Here is a 25,066-nt window from a genome sequence, read left to right on the forward strand (position 1 = left end):
ATATTGTTTAATCTCTCTCTCTCTCTCTCCCTCTCCCTCCCTCTCCCTCTCTCTCTCTCTCTCTCTCTCTCCCTCTCTCTCCCTCTCTCTCCCTCCCTCTCTCTCTCTCTCTCTATCGTAGCACACCTGCTGTTGTCATTACTCATTTTCTCCACTGTGTTACCTCTGTGGTGGCTCTAGCCCCATTTTTCCTGGGCTTTCAGAGTAATGTGATTTACTGGTGACACTCCATCCATTTGATTTAATGGGGCTACTCCATCTTTATGAGTCATTTAACTAATAATGTCCATGTCCCTGTCACTAGCACATTACTGTATGAGAGGTGTGATTGACTTCTGGTGACTTGCCAGTGGTACTCCTACACCACTAACTTTCTGAGGATGACATCAGCATGGTATTAAGGTGTGCCCAAATATAAGGTTTGGACGCAGAGTCTGATTTTCAGAAGAGCAAACTGCTTTATAATTGTTGGGAAAATCCGATTACTTCTAAACTACAAAAAAATAAACGTAATCGAATAATGCAGCACAAAAAGTGTTTCTGTAATGTACTATAATATTGGGGCATTTTGCATTATGTGTGTGGAACATATGTACAAATCAGGAATGCACAACACTTCTTCATGTATGTAAAATAGGCTGTGTTCCACATTACACGTACATGAAAGGGAATTACAGCTGGGCCACATTTTTTGCATATGGCATACAATTACCATTTCCAGATTTATTGTGCTAAGTGCTATCAGTTAGACACAGGGGCTACCTCTCTGCCTGTAATACATTTTAGGCATCAGATAACCATCTGCAATATTTTCTGCTGCTATATTTTGTCTGGTCATAGTTAAGATGTGCTTTTCAGGTTCATGGTCCAATTCTGCATTGTGAATAGTTATATCCGGTACTGCTAAGCCTAAGCATTACTATCACTTGGTGCCTGTTTCTGAAGGTGGGTGCCTTGCTTCCCCCTTGTTCTGTCTTACCCAGTCCCTGAAAGTCATTTTGTTTAATCTCTTGCAGACAGCAGGGTATGATGGCTTCAGAAGTGGTTTGACATTGGGCTCCCATGAGGGCCGCCCTCAGACCCTTGCCACGGTAAGAAGACCGACTCCTTTTGCTCCTTCCCTATGGGTCTCTATAAAGACTCAGCAGGACCTCTTCCTTGTAGTACCTAGCACCCTTTCCTTGCCTGCACTTAGCTCCTCTTTTACCCTAGGTTGTAAAGCTGCACTGTGAATGGCTTCAGTATAGACCTCCACAAACTCTGCCTCCTTTCAGCATGATCTGCACAACTATCTTCCTCAATCCTTGCTGAGCAACACCTTGGTGCCCACTTACTGCTGTCTTTCATTGCTTCTCTATTGATATCAGACTACAAGCTATCTCTCACCCTTTCATAGACAAGCACAGCTCTGTCACTGGGTTTAGCACATTTTCTGCACCTTTCTTTTCTGATGTTTGTTTCCTAATGTCTTTTTATTCTAGGATGCTCATATTCCAGATGCCAACTGTCCCGATTCATGGGCCTAGAAAGGGACAGGGCTGTCCGAAAGTGGGTGTTGTTTGTCTGAATCGGGTGTTGTAATGTGTGTGTGTCATGGCAAGGCTAAATTTTCCCTTATGTTATTGGATAACTGTTGGGAGGCTATGGCGGAACTCTGAGAGGAGCCTGGCAATGCTGCTCCATCCCTTTGGGATGGAGGGGGGGGGGGAGGTAACAGCACAACGCCACAACGCATGTTCAAAATAACAGCGTGGGTGTCTCAGTAGTGGATCACCCAGCACTTACTACGTGGTTCAGCAGTTGAGCTGCTTCCACTGAATTGCTGTTCACTCCCTCATATGCTGTGGGTAATAATACTGGGTACACTGTGGCTCAATGCCTTATTGCATATTTACAGACTTTTTAACTGGGATGCCTGGCAGATACTGTAAGGGGTGGCCAAGGTGGGACTTGTGGCAGGCATAGTACCCATTGTACAAAGTCTGCAGAGGACGGCCCTGCTATGAGGCAATCCACAGCAAATCTTCTAATTGAGCCCTTGACTGCCCACTACTCTGGGAAAGTGAGTGGATCAGCGAGGCCTAGCTACTCTCTGTGGAGTCCGGGAACACACCCCAAAATTATGGTGCACATGAACATTCTAAGTTCCTGTTCTAAATGATTATGGCTATAATGAATTGGTCTATATTGCATTTATTAAGACTGCAACAGTAGACATCAAATTAATGATCTGCTGATCACTATGGGTTATGATGCTGACTGCAATCACCAAATGGACCCAGAAAGCAAACCAATGTATTGTTAGTCTTTTTGACATGACAGTCCTCATTACAGAGGTGCCTGTGCTGTCCATAGCTGCCCATGAGTAAAAATCCTCACAGTTCCTGGGATGGTTGCGGCTCTGTAAGAGATTAAATTAGAGTAACAGACATCACTGACCACAATTGCTGTGACTGGCATAGCTGTGGCCTTGTGAATGTAAGTGCAACTAGCAGTGGCAGCCTCCCAGCAGAAAGTGGAAAAATTGTACTAAGATTGGCTGACACAACAGCTTCCCACTTAATAGTGGTTTTTGTAATGTGGCCATTCTATATTATGACATATCTCTATTAGTCTAATGGTGCATACACACGGTCCAACTTGCTCGACCATCGATATCGTTGAACGATTTTTTTCTACTTTAAAAATGAACGATATCGTTGAACGATTTCATCAACGATCATGAACGATTTCATGAACGATGAACGATATCTGACAGTATTTAAATGATGATATCGACCAAGTTGGCCTGCACGTATGGTCGACCTCAGATATCGTTATCGTCCATACGGCCACGCGCATCGTTGGTCGTTCAATGCAAAAAAGTCAACGATATGAAAGATAAACGATATCGTTATCGTTCATATTGTCCTGCAAAGTTGGGCCGTGTGTATACGCCATAAGCTGTTTGTACTTCTTTATATGAATGGGCTTTATTACAGTTGACGCTGAAATAAAATAAACAGAAAATTTGCCATCGGCAGCCGGGCAGCAACATACTGTATGGAGGGAAACATTTTTTTGTAGACATCCTGCACATTTTTGGACTGAAATACCTTTGGTCTTCCATACTGTTTTTTTTCGATTTTTAAATATATTTTCTGTATACATCTTTTCATTGACTACGCAAGTTTAGATATCACCTTTTTTGTGAAATCTCTCTGCCCATGTCCAGAAAGCAGACACACACATGTACACCAGTGTGATTCTGACACTTCTGTCTGTCTGCGCCTAGATGGAGCGGGAGGGTGTGCTCTAACACAGTAAGGGCGTTTTTGTGCATTTGTGAACAGATGCATTCAGGAACAAAGGGCCTGATTCAGACCCGGACGCTATATGCGTCCGCTCGCTGGCTAAAAGGGGCCGGCTATTTAAATCATGTGCTCGCACTGCGTCGTGTAAAGCCGCCCACTAAGTAATAGCGAGCGGCCGCACTATGCGCTCGCACCTGAATAAATACGCCCCTTTGCCACTCGCAACACATGTCATCTCCGGCAGTTGTAGGATTAATCGGGAACATCGAGAGCCATCGGATCTGCTCGCAGCGCTTGTAGTAGCCTTTTCCCACCACAACATTGCGAGCAGTTCTGGCTAAAATACAACCCAGTCACGTGTGTAATGACGCTACTTTGCTAATTATGCACACCCATTAAACGCCATTCTGACGGTCGGGCACGTCTGCGTTCGATCAACCACACCCCCGTTTTCAAGCACCTTCCCCTGTTACCACCCACAAGCGGCACCATCTGTCACTCAAAATAGCAGCCCGACTGCGGGCTACGGGCGAGCACTTTCCCATTGCAATGACTGGTTCGCGCACGCGCCTTGCGTCTCATACGCATGCGCAGATTGCGAAAAATCACTCAATGCGAGCGATCGCAGCATAGCGTCCGGGTCTGAATCAGGCCCAAAGATTCATATATACCTGAGAAAGATGGATTATTTCGCAGGTGGTCTGGATGCAAACACTGAATGATGATGCAGTCGCCAGCAACCATTTTGTGTTTGACAATTTACAAATACATCGATGATGTTGATAGGTGTTTTCTCATTGCCTGGGCATATAGGACCTCATTCAGAGTCGGTCGTACGCCACCGATGTTCGCTAAACTGCGCATGCATAAAATTCACAATGCGCGTGCGCAAACTAGCTGTTGCGATCGGAAATTTCTCTCTCCTTCAACTTGGCCAGGTCGTTAGTTTGAGTGACAGGATGAGGCGTTTGTGGGTGGTAACAGGGGAAGGTGCTTGTGAACGGGGGAGTGGAGATCCGAACGCAGGCGTGCCTGACTATGCAAACAGCGTTTTATGGGAGTGCATAATTAACTAAGTAGTGTCATGGCACATGTGACATGGGAGGTTTTTACACTGACTTGATCGTAGTGCTTAAGAGAGGGTATGGTCAACCTTAAGCTCTACGACCAGCTTCGATGGTCTCGATTAATCCTTATATGCCCGGAGATGACGTGTAATGCGAACGAGAAGGGGGCGTATTTTTAGTCTTACGGCCGCATCCTCCCCTTGCTCGTCCAGCTAATGATCCCATCTTAACGACGCAACTTGTGAGTGCTTCATTTGCATATCCGGACCCTTTTACCTTACGACCGAGCGGCCGCAACGACCGACTCTGCATGAGGTCCATAGTCTGCTTTTGTGTGCATATTTCAGCGATTGTTTTTGTATTTCTTTTTGTACCGGAGACAGAGGGGTCGATTCAAATGTTTTATTGGGCACCCAAATGCAGTTAGTGCCCGACGGAGCAATTCACTTGTTGCTACGCTTGGGCACCCAAAAGCAGGAGTTTAGCAGCACATAGCAGCGATCTCATCTGAAGTCCTGCTTTGGGAGCCCAAACAGCTGACTTATCGCACATTCCCGCTCACCACCCTGGGATGCCGCCAGCAGAAATATGTGCAGCTGCGGCTATTTGCACCCGAACGGAGCAACAATTGAATTGCTCCGTCGGGCGCCCAAAAGAAGTAGTAGCCACAACTAAAACAATTGAATCGCCCTGAAAGAGTCGCTTCTACTGTTTTAGAGAGGTTTTTGGATGTCTGCTAGCAAATTCGTATTTTATAAGTAAAACAATGGTTGCAAAGGACAAGTTGCCCCTCCAAAAAGATTTTTTTTTTTTTTTAATCTTCCCAGTGACTATAAATCTAAACCTGTCCCTTGTACTCCACTTATGCAGAGCAGCAACAAGAAGTCCTGCTGTGCGAATGTTGTTATCCCACAGCAGCAAGTGACTCGGATGACTGGGCTGGAATTCTTGTCCAGTCTTTAAGGGGGCAGCTGAGATCATGACCTGCACACCATGGTGCTCCTCTGTAGGAGACCTGGAGTGTTTAATGAAAGCTGCTCCCCAGACGCACTGGAATGTTAGGAGGTGTGGTATAGAGAAGTATAATAATGGAATTCTATATTTTGTGCATGACATGATATCAATTAAATTGAATTAAATACTTGCAGTTAAGTTTTGTCCTATGTTCCATACTGATGCTATAGAGTGGAACAACCACTGTAATTATTACTGTTTTACAAACTATGTTTTAGTGATAATTGAACTGAATGAATACATATTAAAATTTACAGAATGGTGCTGCCCTCTGGTGGACATATAAAATATTGTCAATGTCACAGCATAAAAACTGATCCACTAATGTGCCTTAGGGCCAGATTCAGAGCCGGACGCTATTTGCGCTCGCTCGTTCAGAAAAAGGGGCCGGATAGTTAAATAGAGCGCTAGCTCTTTGCGGTCTGTTGACGCCTGTATGTCTGAACGAGCGAACGAAACATGCGCTCGCTATTTTGTAAAAAAACGCCATCTCCGCTATTTATTAGATTAATCGAGTACATCGAAAGGCGTATGAACTGCTCGCAGTGCTTGTGGTTGGATTTCCCTACCGCAATCATGCGAGCAGTTCAGGCTAAAAGAGAACCAAGTGACGTGGTCGATGACGCTGCTTTGTTAATTATGCACACCCTTAAAACGCCCGTTTTGACCATTTGGCACGCCTGCGTTCGGATCACCACTCCCCGTTTTTAAGCACCTTCCCCTGTTACCACCCACAAACGCCTCATTCACTCAAATTAGCAGGCATTCGCTATTTTGCGAGCACACAATTTCCGACCGCAATGACTGGTTCGCGCATGCGTATTACAACCCATACGCATGCGCAGTTGTGCGAACATCGCTCGGAGCGAACGAGCGGCCGCTTACGAGCGGCTCTGAATCAGGCCCTAAGAACTCTGGAGTTAAGTTATTAAAGCACCACTAAGACTAAAATGGTAGTTACTTTATAAATTAGCTACTAACACCTTAGCTGTTCTATTAAAGGGAGGTTGCTGCACCCAGCCAGTAAGGTGTCTCCTTTTATTTAGCATTGTTCATGGGGTTTCCAGCCTGTATACTTGCCCATCGGACATACAGTGATCTGTAAATAAGAGGGAGGTGAAGATTTGTTCAAACCCCTCCCAAAATAGACATATAATTTAAGCAACCTAAATGTAGATGTTTCAGGAGCTTATCAGACATAAAGATATTAATGAGGATATTTGATAATTGGTAGGAATCTTTCCTATGCAGATCATATGTCCAGTAAGCCCACCATGGACAATACAGCCACATTTTGTTACCTAATTTTGTTATCTACTTTAGTTAACATTTTTTGTTAACTAAAGTAGATATTACCACCACTAATAAGGTAGCTAACAAGATTACTGTACATACAATAACAAATGATATGGTATAAAATCATTGACATTATGTTTGTTCATGCTCTAAGATCTATTTTCAAATTAGTTGCATTTATATTGTGTGGTTGTTTAAGCTATAAGATGCATACACACACAACGATTTTTTGAACGATTATCATTAACAATATCGTTTATCGTTCAATCGTTGAAAAAATCGTTCACTTTCTCAGTTAAAACGATGAACGATTATCATTCATGCGCGTTCACGTTTGTAGTTTATAGTTGTCACACTGACCAACTCGGCGATTTTCATTAAGGGAATATGCAAAAATCGTTTGTAGTTCAAAAAAATAGTTCATTACATTTAGTAAATGAACGATTTTAGTAAACGATTTTTTCTCTTCCCTTAACGCTCTAACTCTAAGCCTCCTTTTCTGCACCCTAATGCTACCCCGCACCCTAACCCTCCCGGTTAGTGCCTAAACCTAACCCTCCCGGTTAGTGCCTAAACCTAACCCTCCCCCCTAGTGCCTAAACCTAACCCTCCCCCCTAGTGCCTAAACCTAACCCTCCCCCCTTAGTGCCTAACCCTAACCAACCCCTCCCCCCGGTGGTGCCTAACCCACCCCAGGGGGGGGCCTATCACTAACCTCCCCCCTCCCGCAACCTAACCCTAAGGAGGTGCCCAAACCTAACCCTCCCCGCCGCAGCTAACGGTACCCACTATACTTACAATTTGGATCCTGGTGTCGGCATCTCCACTAATGTTGGGATTCCGGCTCCGGGATTTCTGCAGCCGGCATCCCTATGGTAGGTATATAAACTTCATCCCGCTGAGGCACGCTTGCCTGCTCTACCAGAATGCCCGGGAGACTCCTGAATTTAGTAGACAATCCTCCTACATCCTACTTACTTCTGATGTGAAGTTGGCTGGGCTGTGATAACATGGTTCACTGTGGTCCTGCTTCTGGCTGCAATATGCTGTGAATTTTGCAACGGGTGAGGCCAGAAGCTCACATAGGCCTAAGTGCCACTGGTGTTTTACGTATGTTTTTAGCATTTTAGAGCTCGCTATAGGCTTCATGAAACATACATACAGTAAATGAAAAAGAAACAGACAAATGTAAAATGTAGTGCTGCAAAAAACGCTACTGCAACACAAATGTTAAAACTGGATTAAATAGCAATTTCAGGTGTGAGACTTACTTACATACACTAAAACACCAGCAGGTATGAGCCCTTATGCATCCATTTACTTATTAATATTTATTTATATACTGTAGCGCCAGTCTTTACATTTAGGAACCAAGGGCCTGATTTAGAGTTGTTCGCTATTGCACAGCTACTGCACCTTTGTACGCAACATCTATTCAATAATATGCTAATGCCACAAGAGGAGTCTGCCGGCCTCTGTGATTTGCTGCTGCGTCCAAAGACGCAGTCATCGGATCACTTGCGTGAGCATCGGCCATCTGAGTAACCCTCAGGTAACTGAAGATGAAATTCACTCGCCTGGGGCCAGTGAAGCTGCATTGGAAGAAGCAGATACTGGCCTCAGCACGGCCAGAAAACTGCGCTGACACTGCCCTGTATTATGGGACACTGGGCCTGATTCAGAGGCGCTCGCAAAAAGCGAGCGATCGCTCTGAATCAGGGCGGGCGCTTGGTTTTAAGTCACGGCCTTTTGGCCGCTAGCAAAGCTGTGGGTTACCACCCACAGCTTATGCGAACGGCCATGATGATGGTCGCGATGGTCAAGACCATCGCCACCATCGTGCTTGCGACGAGACCCTTGTGGTAGGGTCTCGTGGCCGCAAACCCCAGAGAGCTTTCGGCTCTAACAGAGCCGGAAACTCTCTCACTGACATCACTGGTGATGTCAGTGAGGCCGCCCACAAACAGCAGGCGTTCGCTTGGGAACGCCTCCGTTTGTGAAGCCACCCTCCGGCCACGCCTACAAAAGGGGTCGAGCTGTCGATCAACATCGACAGCCGCCCCTTTTGTAGTGAGTCCCGGAGTGAGCGCTTTTTGCGCTCGCTCCGGGGCTCGCGCGTGCGCACCGGCCCACCATCGACCCGGTTGCGAGCGCACAGCGCTTGCGACCGGGTCTGAATCAGGCCCACTGGCCGTCGCTGCCCCTTCTCCACCTTGATACGGTGATGCGGCTTAGGGGACACTGCAGCCGTCTTCGCAGACACAGATAGACAAATGCACAGTACAGATCCTGCACATGCGCTGATCGCCAACCATCGGAGCTGTACGTAAACCATCGGATTTGGTACAACTTTGAATCAGGCCCCAAAACAATAATTAAAAGAGACTTGGTACTAACAGACAGACAGAGAGGTAAGCTTACACTCTATAGGATCTCCACCAATTCCTCCACAGCACTACATAAGGACACCCACTTTACCTTACACACATCCATAATGTTTAACAAGACTGCGAAAACATCGGTACAATCAGAGCCTCATGCACACTTGCACAAGGTCTGACCTTACTCAGAGATTGCTAACTTCAGCGCACGCTATCAGGCCTCAGGCTGTGTAGGGCATCACAGTGGATAATTTATGCATGACAATGCAACGGCGTTCAAACGCACTGGCACGCCTGAGTTTCGCCTACCCCCCTGTCACCACCCACAAATGGCACTTCCTGTCAATCACTCTGCGATGGGTCTGCATAGTCACTGTGATCGCAGTCCTGATCGCAGTGGCTATTTTTCACTATACGCAACAATCGGTCGATCGCGTGCATATTGGCAGCTGCTTTCCTTGGTGAATCAGGCCCACAGCCATCTAAATCCCAAATAGCAATGTTTATCCATCTTAAATGCTGCATGTTGCAAAACTGTCCGAGGTGAGAAAGGCAGAGTAGTTATCTTGTGACCTTGCAGCTCTGAGCCTGGCTTTTATACAGACTGATGACAGAAAGAAAACTGAGGTCCTCTACACACCATTTCCACCATGTGACAGATCTATTATATGTGTGCAATATTCTTCTACTGGTCTATAATCTTCCACTCCCCACATTCAGAATTACAGGTATATTATATGACAGAATTAACAATAAAAAGTATGGGGCTTATGTAGAATTTAATGGAAATTGGGGCTTTATTCAGACCCGTTCGCTAGGCTGCATTCGCACCTAGCCTACCGATGTTTGTAATCTGCGCATGCGTACAAAATGCAGTGCGCGTGCGCAAACTAGTCCTAATACAATCGGGAAGCGTTTGCACCCTGTACACAGATGCTCCGCAAGCATGAGTGACAGGACGTGCCGTTTGTGGGTGGTGACGGGGTGGTGGATGGTAATGGGGGTGTGGTAGTGCGAACGCAAGCGTTTCAGGGGCGTGCATAATTAAGACGCAATGTCAGCATACACATCACTTGGCTGAATTACACACAGCAGCACTCGCAGTGCTTGTGGTAGGATATGGTCAACCACAAGTGCTGCGTATGGGTCTGATGTTACTCGATGTTACCGATTGTTTAATACACTTACGTATTTTACTAAGGGAAAGTGGGCGTCTAAATACATACCGTTATCGCACATACATGCATAGTACGCGTGCCAGTGTCTTGCTAGCTATCGCGGGATTTGCATACTGCTGAGAGCTGCGTGCGAATGCAGCTTAGCAAACGGGTCTGAATCAGGCCCTTGGTTCTAAATCGAAAGTTAAATCGTATATATCGTTCTTTTTTTAAACTCCTCCAACGACCATACAATGGTCGATGCACGGGCACGGATGATCGATATCAACCATCGCCCGTGCATGCAGGCCAACCTGGTCGATATCGACCAAGTTAGCCTGTTTGATGTAGGGACATGCGATCATTGATTGCGGGTCATTTGGGAGTTGGTGCATGTTGCTGGATGTTCGATAATGAACATCCAACTCATGCACGATATCTGATAGTTGTCTGATCGTCCCGTGTGTACGGGCCATTAGGGGTAAATGAGAGTTTTAGAAGCGGAGATGTTGCTCATAATAACCAATAACATTCTAGCGATTATCTTCTAGATGGTGCTAGTTAAATGTTAAGTAGAATCTGATTGGGTGCTATGGGCAACATCACTTCTAAAATTCTCACTCTCACACCTTAAGATGCGATGTCACACAATTTTTCTTGCAAGGAAACATCTGATATTGTGCATACACACTATAAAGTTGGTCCTTCCAGCCCTCACTATTGTGATTTACATTCACAACTATTGGAAGATCTATCAGCAAGTCTGACCATACATAGTATAAGATGTGCACAGTATCGTGTCCAAATACATCTCATCTTTTAAGCATGCTTAGAGATGCAATCATGAGATGAGACCGATTCATCTGTGATATATGGGAATTGTATGTGTGTACAATTTTCTGGGCTATCATAAATTTCTCATCTGATCTGCCAGGTAACTGTACAATGTGTACCCAGCTTACAGTATGTATATATACAGTATTTCAGTAGAGCCGAAACAGCAAATTTCAAAATCCAGTTTGAAATATGTTTATTTCAAACTGGTTATTGAATATTGATAAAGGCTAGAATTTTGGAATTCTTATATCACTGTATAGGTGACATATGTTAGTGCTACTTGTATATTATATTTGAATAATATTGAGGGAAGTAGAATCATTTTAGTGATTAAAGGTAACAATACTTTTAAGTCATAGTGCCGGATTCAGAGGTGCAAGCAATGCCGATATGCAGGCAGGATTTCAGTGGGTATTCCTGGGAAGTAACGGGGGTGGCTAGCCTGAGGCGGGCAAGAAGAAAATTGCAACTGCCATAGGGTTGGTGCAAGCTTCGATGTTGTGACCGATGGCGTATTAGCGTCACTGTGTGGGCATCTCTGTAGGTAGATCATTGGCTGTGGCATTAGCATAAAGATGCAGACACAGCAAAAGCTGCGGAACCGTCTGTGCACCTCTGTAACAGGCCCATAGTCACTGAATATACTGTTCAGGAAGCCCAACATTTACCAGCTAGAAGAGTCTGCAGTAAGTACGGTATTACTACAGCACACTGTAATAGCCTGTCTGGCAGCAGAGAAATAACTCATTCTGTGCCAGGATAGAACATTGGGCTCTGCAGGGTTAATAGTCTCCTTCCTCTTCTGTCTCTCCCATTATCCACCTCTTCCAGCCCTTAAACTTCATTTTCTTTCCAATGGGAAGATACAGGAAATTCCAGAGTAGAGGCTGGGGAGGGCAGTCACACATTCTCCAGCTTACACACACACATGGATGTGGTCAGTGGTGGGAGGGGATGAATGGGTGTGAGTGCCTGGCGAGGTAACTCTTTGCTAGCGGCTGTTGCTTGTGGGTATGGATGCCATCATAATTCAGGAACTTTTGGCCGAGAGGTTGTTGTCTCCCAGAAGTCTGACACAGAGAACCCTATCCTATGAAGCTGAAGGTAACTAGGAGGGAATATGGGGTGCAAGCAGCAGGGTTAGGGCAAGCGTGGGAATTTGGAGAAAAGGGAGATGGTAACATTAGATTTATAGTTAGTGTGAGTAGATATGTGTGTACACAAAGCCATTTCGAGAAGAGATCATTAACTCTTCAAATGCCTCACTGCTGTTACATTATAGCACGCTGCCTGTTCCTGCAGCTCACTGTGTGGAAATGGAGAAAACAGAGTTACAGCAAAGCTATTAGTTAATAAATAACCAAAGAAAGAAAGAGAGGAAGCATATTAGGACTAGACAGGATGGCATAAAGCTGCAGAAAAGCTGTAATGAGAGAAAGGCAAAGAATGTGACAGGCGAGCAGCTGGCAGAGGAAAAGATGGGTTATATATATATATATATATATGTAGAAATAGGAAATGAATGGGACCATTCCCCAAGCTCATACTGTGATGTCTCCTCTGGTGAAGTAAGATTGTTATATACATATAGGTGACCCTCTGTAGCTTGTATGTGTATATTCTAATTTCTACACTCGTGCCCTGAAGCTATTGCAATGATAGGACAATATATACCTTATAGAGGATAACGTGTTGTGAAGTTTATATTATTATTATTATTATTACCAAAATGTATAGACTTTAGACTAGCTGGACATGGTTATTATGGACATGGATTTAGCTTATGCTAATGTGAAGTGTAAATGAATGACTGACAGGATGCGTGTGTCACTTTGTTACAAAGTCCTGCAGCAGAGATTTAGTGTTGTCCTTGGAGCAGAAAGACTGTCTATTCATTCCATATTCAGCTTCTTATAGACTGACTCCTGTCTGCTTGTTAATGGGTAAAACATATTACATTTTTAGGTTGGCACTTACAGTATAAGGAACATACAGAGTAATGTTACTGAGCACACATTGGGTTTGTATTGCTGATTGTATTAAAAAAATGAAATGTAGGGTAAATCAGATAAATCTGTATAGCACCAGAAGATCAGGTTGTATTGTCAGGCTGTTGTTATTTCAAGAAGCAGAAGACATCCCCATTGGGGAACCGTGATATTTCTGAGAATCAGACTAGGCCTCTGCTACAATTGTCAACAGTGTATGTCAAATGCTTTTTCCTGGCTCCTATGACCTAGGAAGATGCTGCCTACACTAAGTGGAACTGTTATCCCAGTACACTCACCCCCTGTTTGACCATTGCCATGTTTACGCAATGGGGAATTGTTGCTGGATCAATGGCATTAGTATATATATTGTTGAAAATCTATGCAACAAAAGAGAGTTCTTACCTGGATTTACGAGTCTTAATTCTCTCCCCCCACAGGACCAAGAGAAGCAATATGTGGGGTTTGCAACATTACCCAATCAAGTCCACCGGAAATCTGTGAAGAAAGGTTTCGACTTCACACTCATGGTAGCGGGTGAGACACACTATACCATTTTATACTAGGGATTTACCATTTTAGAGACAAATACATATTTGCATTCTATGTGTGTGAGAAGTACTATGCATGATGCTCAGATATAAATATCTCATCAGTTTAAGTGGTGGCTTGCAGAATATTGGGCTAAAGATGATGGAATAGAACTGTTTGCTTTCTGCGCCCTCCCAGGAGAATCCGGCCTAGGAAAATCTACCTTAGTGAACAGCCTGTTTCTGACAGACCTGTACAAGGACAGGAAGTTGCTCAATGCAGAAGGTAAAATGTTTTCCTTCCTCTTCTACTATAATAACATGACATCACGGTGTAATCCTGTTCATTATTTGCTGTTATTGTATATTACATATGAGAGTACTGTGGTATAGACTTCTATAATGATTCTCTGAAACAGTGTATAAATTCCTAAATTATATTGTGTTATTTTCTACTGCAGTAAGATTACTTATAATATAACATTTCCTAAGGAGAGTTCCAGTCCCTGGTAAGATTATGTCCTAAACAAAGTCCCTGTGGCTGTAGTGGGGCTATGTGTCCATGGCTATAGAGAGTGGATGCCGTGGCAGGTGGTTGTCATAAGTGTTATGCCTGCTGGCTGTGGTTCTCTGGGAGCTTTGTCCCCATAACTGAATGGGATGGCACAGCGACCCCTTGCTCATGGGCCCATTTGCCCTGCACACTATGCAGTCACAGTAGACACACCAGTGACTCTGGGCCTGATTCAGAGATGGACGGAATTGCAGAGCCACACACAAGAGGCTGTGCAATTCTGTCCATCTCAAATGCAAATGCAGCAGGAGGTGTCTGTAGGAAACCTCATTGCTGCATTTGTGATCCCAGTGCTGCGACCAGGATCGCCATTGCAAAGGTTGCGCCTTTGGGCAGGCTGTGGTAGCTAAAGCTTACTGCATCCTGGCCAGATCCTACGCCCATTGACCAGACTCTGGCCTTGTCCCTCCCGGAAAACGGGGGTGACGCGCTCGCATTTCCAGAAACAGTGGCCACCCACACCCCCGCTTCGCCCCCCAGCTGCAGCCTGGGGGGATCTGCAAGCGAGATCCCAGGACCTGTCCTGCACATGCGCAGAACAGGTACTGTGCATGGGCAGACCCTAAACCATCGGAGATGGCACCTTGGGCTGGAACTGTGTTGGCTGTTTTACAATTTACACACATGGACAACAGCAGACGTTTATTCCCCCTTTTTTATATACCTTTATTCTCGGGATATATACTTATTCTGTGAACTTTTGCTTCTTTTACACTAGAAAATGCCATTTATTGCTGGGAATAATATACTTGTGATTGCATGCAGGGTAAATACTGGCTGCTTGTGCATGTAGCCCACAAATGCTAGACAGCTTTATTTTTACACTGTAATTTAGATATCAGTTTGGACACACCCCTCCCATATCTATATCTCTCTGCACATTTTAAATGAGGCCCATAAAACATTACATCAATAACATATTATCTCAGTACTAATCCAGTAATTAAATACAAATACAGAATAACATATCAGACGTGAAAATTATATCCAGCAAATAAAACAAGATAAATGTAGAGTAATAGCATAAAAGGACATCTGTCTGATTTGCTAAGGGCAGTCTTTTGGATCCCAGCCCCCATTTCCTCTCTGTGCTCATAGTCCCCCTTTTAACCTTATTCTAAAGATATGCATGCAAAATGCAATACACAGCTGACATCACACAGATGTTATTTGTGTTGTATTTAGGGCTCCTAAAGTCTCATTATGGTCATTGTAAAAGCACACATTGGTATGTTTTTACTAGTTAAATCACAATAATGTTAAAATACTTGTAGATTAAATCTCAAAATATATGACATCTTTTAACATTTGCTGGTATATGCCTAGGGTTCAGACAAGGACAATTTATATTGCTTAGAATAATGTGTGTTTGTGTGCTAGTTATCTATATTATTACTTTTTCAAGTGTCAATGCGCCATTGCTCAAGAACTGCAAAAGAGGTGGTTCACAATATAATGTATCCTGTCTGTGCATTTTAGTGAACATAACAAATAAGATCTGGAACCCTACTTGGGTCCTGACTTAAAGTTTAGGCACCGCTGATCTACCTGCACTCATCCTTATGTCCTCAGATAGTCGTTTTAGACCATGGAAATGTGTTTCTTCTGAATCTTTGCAGACTGACTAGACTACAAGCTGACACACACTAGTTGATCCCGCTGCTTGCACGAGGGCTAATTGATAGGTTAACTTTTGAATTTGGCCACACAAATCAGTTGGCAAATAGGGCACATGCTGGCTGCCTGGTCCAAGTGGCTTCATCACTTCCAGACTGCCTGTTTGCCGGTTAGTTTGGTAGACGATGATCATGCAAATAGGCTTCAAACTGTCAGCATTTGGCTGCACTTGGGCATTGTCCCTGAGTAAGGACAACTTACCAGCACTTGGCTGATTCTGCTGGCAATATTGCTGCATGGTCAGCATTAGTCTAATGTTCATTGAAAAAGGAGATGAAATATAGACTACTGCATCATGCATAGCTTTTAATGAGGTCGTTTATTTATTAATAAGTACGTGACAGGAATTTCACAGAAATATTGCAGCACTCAGCGGACAACTTCCAAATTATTTTCTGAGTAAACAAACATTACTCGTCCTGATACATTTTAATATGACTTTACCGTGATTGTCTCCTTCTGTTAAGCACTGCTTGTTTCACCCTAGAAAGAATTAGTCAGACAGTAGAGATTGTGAAGCACACAGTGGACATTGAGGAGAAGGGCGTGAAGCTCAAGCTGACCATAGTAGATACTCCAGGTTTTGGAGATGCAGTGAACAACTCAGAATGGTAAGAGATCTGTCCATCACAGCTCCCTGAGGAATGGACAGGGCAGCACACATAATAACTCTCCCTCTGCCGTAGCTGGAAGGCCATTACTGACTACGTAGACCAGCAGTTCGAACAGTATTTTCGGGATGAGAGTGGACTGAATAGGAAAAACATCCAAGATAACAGAGTGCACTGTTGTCTATATTTCATCTCGCCATTCGGACATGGGTAAGGATAGCACACTATTTCTACCATTTTGTCCACTTTGTAAGTACGGCTATGTATTTTACAGCAGTTTTCAACGATTTAAAGAAATGGTCTAATAGTAAGGGGTACATTTACTAAAGTGAGAGTTTTTAGAAGTGGAGATGTTGCTCATAGCAACCAATCAGATTCTAGCTATTATCTTTTAGAAGGTGCTAGTTAAATGTTAAGTAGAATCTGATTGGTTGCTATGGGCAACATCTCCACTTCTAAAAACTCTCACTTTAGTAAATTGACCCCTAAGACTGGTGTATGGGGTACCCACATACAGGAGAATTCTGTCTAATCATTTATCTCTTATGCTGTGAGAAATACTGAGCTGGTCCTTCCTGTGTTTGCTTCTAAAGGCCCCCATACATCAGCAAGTGATTGCAGCAATCGTGCAATTTGCTTGTGTATAAAAATCTTTCCCTTTTCCAGTCGATTGCAGAATTGCCACAATCGATTGAAAAAGGGAAAGATTTTTATACACAATAGATTGCAAATTGCACGATTGCTGCAATCAATTGCTGATGTATGGGGGCCTTTACCTCAATCAATATGATCATTCCTGTGACTACCTAGTGATAATTACCAGCTGAAATCTCCATCTGACCACTGCTGTGTCAGGTTGTTTGTTGTCTCCAGGTGATCATGTCTGTATTAAGTTGTATTTAATATCCACATAATCACTTTAGAATCAGTTTGTGTTTAGTCTCCATTTGGTCACTTCTGTGTAAGGTTGTTTGGAATCTCTATGTGAGCACTTCTGTGCCAGGTTCTGTGTTGTCTCCATGAAACCAGTACTGTAGAATTGATTGTAGTGTCTGTGTGGCCACTTCCATATCAGATTGTTTGTAGTCTCCACATCACCACTTCTGGTGTTTGTTGTCACCAGCTATATGCATTTTAAACTGATGGCTTGTATTTTCCTACCACATCTGTAACACCACATCTACCACATCTGTAACAATTAATTATTTTAATATTTATTATAATTTATTTAGCACCGCAATATTATGCAGAGCTTTCCAGAGATAGCATTGCTAGTTTTTGGTTAAACATAATTATGATACCTTGATAGATATGAATATAAAGCTGATTATATTTAACAGGGATTACTCTGTTGAAGGATTTTACAGTTAACTACACTGGTTGCTAATTACAATACCTGGTTGCTGAGTGATGTATTATATATATAATATTTGTTACAATAAATTCTATTCCATTTTGGGTGGTCTAATGAATCTGATTGTAATCTCTTTTCTTTAATTGGCCATGATAATCTCTGGCTGATCCTTCCTGTAACAGGCTTCTTTACACTTAAACTGTCATGACCATCACAGACATGAAAATATATATTCAACCTGAGTTCTAAATGGGCCTGACTGACCTGGCTCTAATGTAGATCACCATTTGTATGATTGCTGGATGGCCATCATGTCCAGCCAACTGTATTTTCTGCAGTGATTGAATATTAATCATTCCCAGCCATCTTTGGAAGTCACTAGTCAGATTTGGTTAAAATTGCCGCATACACTATATGGACAAAAATATTTGGCCACACCTGTTAATTATTGAATTGATGTGTTTCAATCAGACCCGTTGCTACAGGTGTATAAAATCAAGCACCTAGCCATGCAGTCTCCATTTGCAAAATGGGTCGTTCTGAAGAGCTCAGTGACTTCAAGCGTGGTACTGTGATAGGATGCCGCCTTTGCAATAAGATGGTTCCGTGAAATGTCATCCCTGCTGAATACTCCATGGTAAACTGTAAGTGATATTATTAGAATGTGGAAGCATTTAGGAAGAACAGCAACTCAGCCATGAAGCGGAAGACCACATAAAATCACAGAGCGGGGTCAACGACTGCTAAGGTGCATGGTGTGTAATAGTCGCCAATGCTCTGCTGATTCCATAGCTGAAGAGTTCCAAACTTCCACTGGCATTGATGTAAGCACAAAAACTGCGGCGGGAGTGTAATGGAATGGGTTTCCATGGGCGAGCAGCTGCATGCAAGCCTCACATCACCAAGTCCAATGACAAGTGTCGGATGGAGTGGTGTAAAGCACACAGACAAGTTGGACTGTGGAGCAGTGGAAACGTGTTCTGTGGAGTGACGAATCACGCTTCTCTGGAAGTCAGATGAGCGAGTCTGGGTTTTGCGGATGCAGGGAGAACGTTACCTGCCTGACTGCATTGTGCCAACTGTGAAGTTTGGTGGAGGAGGGATAATGGTATGGGGCTGCTTTTCTGGGTTTGGGCTAGGCCCCTTATCTCCAGTGAAGGGCAATCTTAATGCTTCAGCATATCAAGACATTTTAGACAATGTTATGCTTCCAACTTTGTGGCAACAGTTTGGGGAAGGCCCCAGTGCACAAAGACATGGTTTGATGAGTTCAGTGTGGAAGAACTTGACAAGCCCACACAGAGCCCTGACCTTGACCCCATCGAGCACCTTTGGGATGAACTGGAACTGAGATTGCAAACCAGGTCTTCTCGTCCAACATCAGTGCCTGACCTCATAAATGCTCTACAGAATGAATGGGCACAAATTCCCACAGAAACCCTTCAAAATCTTTTGGAAAGCCTTCCAAGAAGAGTGGAAGCTGTTATAGCTGCATAAGGGGAACCAACTCCATATTAAAGTATATGTATTTGAATACAATGTCATTATAGCCCCTGTTGGTGTAATGGTCATACTTTTGTCCATATAGTTTGTGTCCCAAATTTTGTCATCTGATCATAGCAGATGATTCATGTTTTATTATGTTAACACTCACAGGTTGTTTTAGCTGTGTTAGCAAAATAACTCATTTTTTGAAAGAAGAAAAGGATGCTTCCTAATGGCTGAAGGTATGGACAGCATCATGTATGGACGGTATCATGTATATGGAGGGTATAAGTATGGATTGTATCATGTATGGGGGAGGGGTTATCAAATGATGGGCATCAGTATTGAGGGTATCATATACAGGGGACAAAGTATATGTATGGAGAGTTATATGTTTGGATGGTATCATGTAAGGAAGGTATAAATATGGAGGGTATCATGTATGGAGAGTATAAATATGAAGGGTATCATGTATTGAGGGTATCATGTATGGGGGCTACATGGAGGGTATCATGTATGGAGGGTATCATATATGTAGGGTATAAGTATGGAGGGTATAAGTATCATGTATGTATCATGTATGGAGAGTATACTGTATGTATGAAGGGTATCATGTATGAAGGGTATATGTATGGAGGGTGTCATTTATGGAGGGTATCATGTGTGGAGGGTATCATATGTGGAAGGTATCATGTATGGAGAGTATACAGTAAGTGTGGAGGGTATCATGTATGGAAGGTATCATGTATGGAGAGTATCATGTATGGAGGGTGTCATGTATGGAGAGTATATGTATGGAGGGTATCATATATGGAGACTATACTGTATGTATGAAGGGTATCATGTATCATGTATGAAGGGTATATGTATGGAGGGTGTCATTTATGGAGGGTATCATGTATGGAGGGTATCATGTGTGGAGAGTATCATGTATGGAGGGTATCATGTATGGAGAGTATACAGTAAGTATGGAGGGTATCATGCATGGAGAGTATACAGTAAGTATGGAAGGTATCATGTATGGAGAGTATCATGTATGGAGGGTGTCATGTATGGAGAGTATATGTATGGAGGGTATCATATATGGAGAGCATACTGTATGTATGAAGGGTATCATGTATCATGTATGAAGGGTATATGTATGGAGGGTGTCATTTATGGAGGGTATCATGTATGGAGGGTATCATGTGTGGAGGGTATCATGTATGGAGGGTATAAGTATGGAGGGTATCATGTATGGAGAGTATACAGTAAGTATGGAGGGTATCATGCATGGAGAGTATACTGTAAGTATGGAAGGTATCATGTATGGAGAGTATCATGTATGGAGGGTGTAATGTATGGAGAGTATATGTATGGAGGGTATCATATATGGAGAGCATACTGTATGTATGAAGGGTATCATGTATGAAAGGTATATGTATGGAGGGTATCATGTATGGAGGGTATGATGTGTGGAGGGTATAAGTATGGAGGGTATCATGTATGGAGAGTATACTGTATGTATGAAGGGTATCATGTATGAAGGGTATATGTATGGAGGGTGTCATTTATAGAGGGTATCATGTGTGGAGGGTATCATGTATGGAGAGTATACAGTAAATATGGAGGGTATCATGTATGGAGAGTATACAGTAAGTATGGAGGGTATCATGTATGGAAGGTGTCATGTATGGAGAGTATATGTATGGAGGGTATCATATATGAAAATGTCCCAGAGAGTTTTGGTTTGATAGAGACAGATGAGGGTTGTAAGATCACCGCCAGTTCCTGGGTAACTGAACCTAGTTTTGGCTTTAAGATATTTTCTATTTACCTATAGATATAAAGTATCAGGCTGTAAATGATAATGATATGTATCTATTAAAACTTTAGTATATCTGTAACCCAACATATTTTACTGCTTCTATCCAATGTAGAGGACAGTAAGTAGCGTAGGCACAGAGAGAAAAGACAGAAGCACCTGTATCCATTAAATACAGTACCATGCTGTCTTAACATTCTTATAAGGTCCTTCATATGTATAATACCTATAGGCCTATAACTATCATACCTATCATATCATACCTATCAGCCTATAGGATGATCCTTCTTCTGTTTCAGGAAACACTCCCATGTCAGTCTGATAACATTATTGAAAATTCTGGTCAATAAGGTGTCTGGCAACTCCAGGACTGTGATTCTCAACTCCAGTCCTCAAGTACCACCAACAGGCCAGGTTTATTATATTTTTTTAATCATGCACAGGTAAGATCAGCGCTGTAACAGGGTTCACATGTACCCTGTGCTGGCCTGCCCCCTGAGCGCCCGACATCATGATGTTGTGTGCATGACATCATTACTTCCCGCAGAGGGGACAGGGGCGGCAGCACTGGTATGTGCAGCACTGAACGGAGCATCCTGATAAACACTGATCGGCTGTAAAGGCTAGAGGGTACCTGTCTGTAGCGTCTAAAGGATGCTCCAGCGGCACTGCAACAGCGATCCTGGCTTCAGGGTGCCGTTCCAGGCATCCTGCTGGCCAGAAGCAAGGACCGTGGGGTGGCGATGGTGCCACCCAGAGAATCCTGCTGCCTGCGGCGGCACACCCCTGGTTATGGCCCTGGGTGAGATAATCTGTTTTGCTGGATCAGTAATCATCCCACTGCTTCCATAGACAGAAATCATCAAAACATGACCTGTTGGGGATATTTGAGGGTTGAGATTGAGAACCACTGTTCTAGGCAATAATTATATGTACAACTTTTTAAACATAAATGCCTGTTATTCTGGTAATATGGAATTTATAGCATGTGTTAATTTGTTTATATTAAGTCATTTCTTAATAAACTATAGCTAGTAGTGTTGCAGCATGGCAAGTAAACATTTTGCTCATTTAGGGGTCTATGTATCAAGCTGGCCGCCTCCGGAGGCTGATACTATGCGCATGCGCAGTGTCAGCTACCACAGGAGAAGTCTTACACAAACATAAAAGACCTCTATAATTTGTCCGGGATGTAACTCGCAGGGACAGCTGTTACCGCAACCGATGTCCCTGCAAGTTCCCCTTTGCACATAGCAAGGATATTTTCATTAAAAATGAAAATATCCCCTGCGATATGGATAGACAATAATCGTGGCAGTTCCACGATTATTAGTACATAGACCCCTTAATTTTTTATAATATTATTAAAGTATTCTGTAGAATTTTTCTGTATCATTGTCTCATTTGTCATCATTATGTCTCTGCCAGTTCATCAATCCCATATCTGATTTACTTTTGATTGATTTATTTCTGTCACTACATAAATAATAATAGACAACTCTGACCAATCCTGTCTGCCATTTGCAGCACTGTACTGTGTAAAGCTGTGTACACTTTGTACTATACTGTGAACTTGGTATTTTCAACCAATCTGCACAACCATCAGCTGCACAGACTGCAGGGTGCCAGTCTAGAGCGTCTAAAGGATGCTCCAGGGCACCACAGCTATTGATCCTGACTGCAGGGTGCTGTTCCAGGCACACTACTAACCAGAAGCAAGGGTCGTGGGACGGCGATGGTGACGCCCACAGAGCTCTGTGCTGCAGCACCAGTCTCACACCCCTAGTTACGGCCCTGAACATCGTATAGTGTGTACCCCCAATCTGTAATTTTCACTCGTCATTCATTGCATCGTCCCACTGGTTGTTCTGCACGTCCAATGTCTAAAGATGCTTAGTAAATAATGTATAGGTGCATCCTTTATTCATTACTAATACACTGAATTGTTACATTTAACCTGTTTTATGTACCCTTGAGACATACTTTACTTGTGTAGAGAAATCCTCCATTAGATATTGTAGTGCCTTTAAGTTGAACTCTGCATGTTATTCTTATTTGTGCCAGGCTGCGGCCAGTGGATGTGGCGTTCATGAAAGCTCTCCATGAGAAGGTTAATATTGTTCCTTTGATTGCCAAAGCCGACTGCCTGATACCCAGTGAAATCCGCAAGCTGAAAGACAGGGTGAGTGTTCATGGAAGTAAGCTGTGCATATTCCAGGACTAACAACACTTAGCAGCCTTTGATTCAGTCCTCCAGGTGCTATAAGGAAGGAGACACAGAAAGCCAGGATTTGCGGGCAGCACAATTTAAGAAGTTATTTAAAAAAACCATATTGTAACCGGTTTCTGCATGTTACCAGTTACATTGACACTATATACGAGTTGGGTATGGAATCCCGGCTGTCAGAATACCGTCAGCGGCATCCTGACAGTCACAATCCCGACACATTAAAGTAAGTTCCCTAACCCTCCCCCTCTCCCTACCCTAACCCTCCCTCTCTCCCTACCCTAACCCTCCCTCCCCGGTGCCTGAACCTAACCTCCCCAACTAGTGCCTAAACCTAACCTCCCCCTCCCCACACCCTAAACCTAACCCTCCCCCCTTAGAGTCTAACCCCAACCCTACCCCTAGTTACTAACCCTCAATCTATCCCTCCCCTGATCCCCGATACTTACCTTTGGGATGCCGGTTATCAGGATACTGGCGCCGGGATCCCAACTATGTCTGGATTCCGGCGCTGGTATTTAGATTGTCGGCATCCAGCACGTCGGGATGCTGACTACATCCCCTATATACAGTACATTTTACAATAGACAGTATATGAATACCAATATTTATATTGTTTAAAGCAGAGGGTCTTAAAGTTAAAATGCGTGTCAACCGCAGTCGTGTCCGACATACATTTGTAATTGGTGTTTTTAGTAGTCTGTCACTACGGACCTGATTCTGAGTCGGAAGCAGCTGCAGACGCGGATTCATCATTTGTCGTTTGCGCTTCTGCGACATTATGCAAATGCTGCTACTTAGCCCTTCCCTTGTGTGCATCCGTATGTAGGAGTGGGCAAGGACTGAGATGACCACTTTGAGCAGTTATAGACCACTTGGTGCATCATTAGACATTTCAATTGCTGCCTTCTTAAATACATTCATTACAAGTTTATTATTTTTCTTAAATATACTTGCGTAAAATAATACAGTAAAATATAATGAATAATGCATTTATTATTTGATAGCACAGAATAAATGAGGAAAAGCGGATCATTTTGGACCCTCCATAAATGACAGACAGATCATGTTCTTTGGTTGTATTTCTGTAGCTGCTTAAGAAGCAGAATGGTGAGATAATCTGGAAGCCAGTAAGGGCCAGATGTAATTACTTCAGGGGATGTGTCTCTCTCTAGCTCATATGTGCTTCAGTCTATGGACCTGCAGCAGAAATCAGGCTGGGGTGCCCCCAGCGCACGCCGCACACCCTGCATCCATAGTTAGTTATACTTACAGTACCTTTCCGCAAATTCTGGTGCCTTGCTCTGCAGCGCTGGACCAGTACTGCAGAGCAGCAAAAAAATCACAAGGTGAATGGTGGCGGCCATTTTCCCGGTGACTTGCGTATGCGCAGAAAAGATGTTCCCACACATGCGCAGTACATTCTGCCATGAAGACAGAATCTACTCCGCTGACAGAGTGGAGGGGGCCCAAGCGGAGGCTGCACACTGGCTCCTCTCATAAAACGCCCCTGGAACCTGTATTAATTTGGTAATATAGTCCCCACTTTCTCAGATCATACAAGCTACAAATTACACTACTATGCTTCATTTTTACATATTGAGGCTGTTCACGTTGGATATCTGTTTTTGTTTGGCATAAAATACACATTTCAGTACTGAGCATATGCATACATGTAAACTGTGTATATCACTATGCAGATACAGTTACAGCCCCATATGACTGGAGAAACAGTCAAGAATAGGCTGAGTACAGTAAGGGCACGGTCATA

The 25,066-nt window shown here is 43.5% G+C and overlaps 1 protein-coding gene across 3 annotated transcripts in view; it reads left to right on the forward strand.

Moving 5' to 3' along the window:
- The window catches only part of SEPTIN5 (septin 5), a 60,233-nt gene that overhangs the window by 19,326 nt on the left and 15,841 nt on the right, over nucleotides 1-25,066 (forward strand). For 2 of the 3 annotated variants that reach the window (XM_088476661.1, XM_088476662.1), the window contains exons 3-8: nucleotides 1,017-1,091; nucleotides 13,474-13,570; nucleotides 13,763-13,849; nucleotides 16,302-16,425; nucleotides 16,501-16,635; nucleotides 23,133-23,250. In XM_088476661.1, the coding sequence (XP_088332787.1) occupies nucleotides 1,017-1,091; nucleotides 13,474-13,570; nucleotides 13,763-13,849; nucleotides 16,302-16,425; nucleotides 16,501-16,635; nucleotides 23,133-23,250 (636 nt within the window). The remainder of the gene's footprint in view (nucleotides 1-1,016; nucleotides 1,092-13,473; nucleotides 13,571-13,762; nucleotides 13,850-16,301; nucleotides 16,426-16,500; nucleotides 16,636-23,132; nucleotides 23,251-25,066) is intronic. The other variant, XM_088476663.1, reaches the window with a different exon arrangement.

The sequence above is a fragment of the Taudactylus pleione genome, unplaced genomic scaffold (genome assembly GCF_031769625.1).
Source record: "Taudactylus pleione unplaced genomic scaffold, aTauple2 ptg000191l, whole genome shotgun sequence".
In the NCBI taxonomy this organism is placed as follows: Eukaryota; Metazoa; Chordata; class Amphibia; order Anura; family Myobatrachidae; genus Taudactylus; species Taudactylus pleione.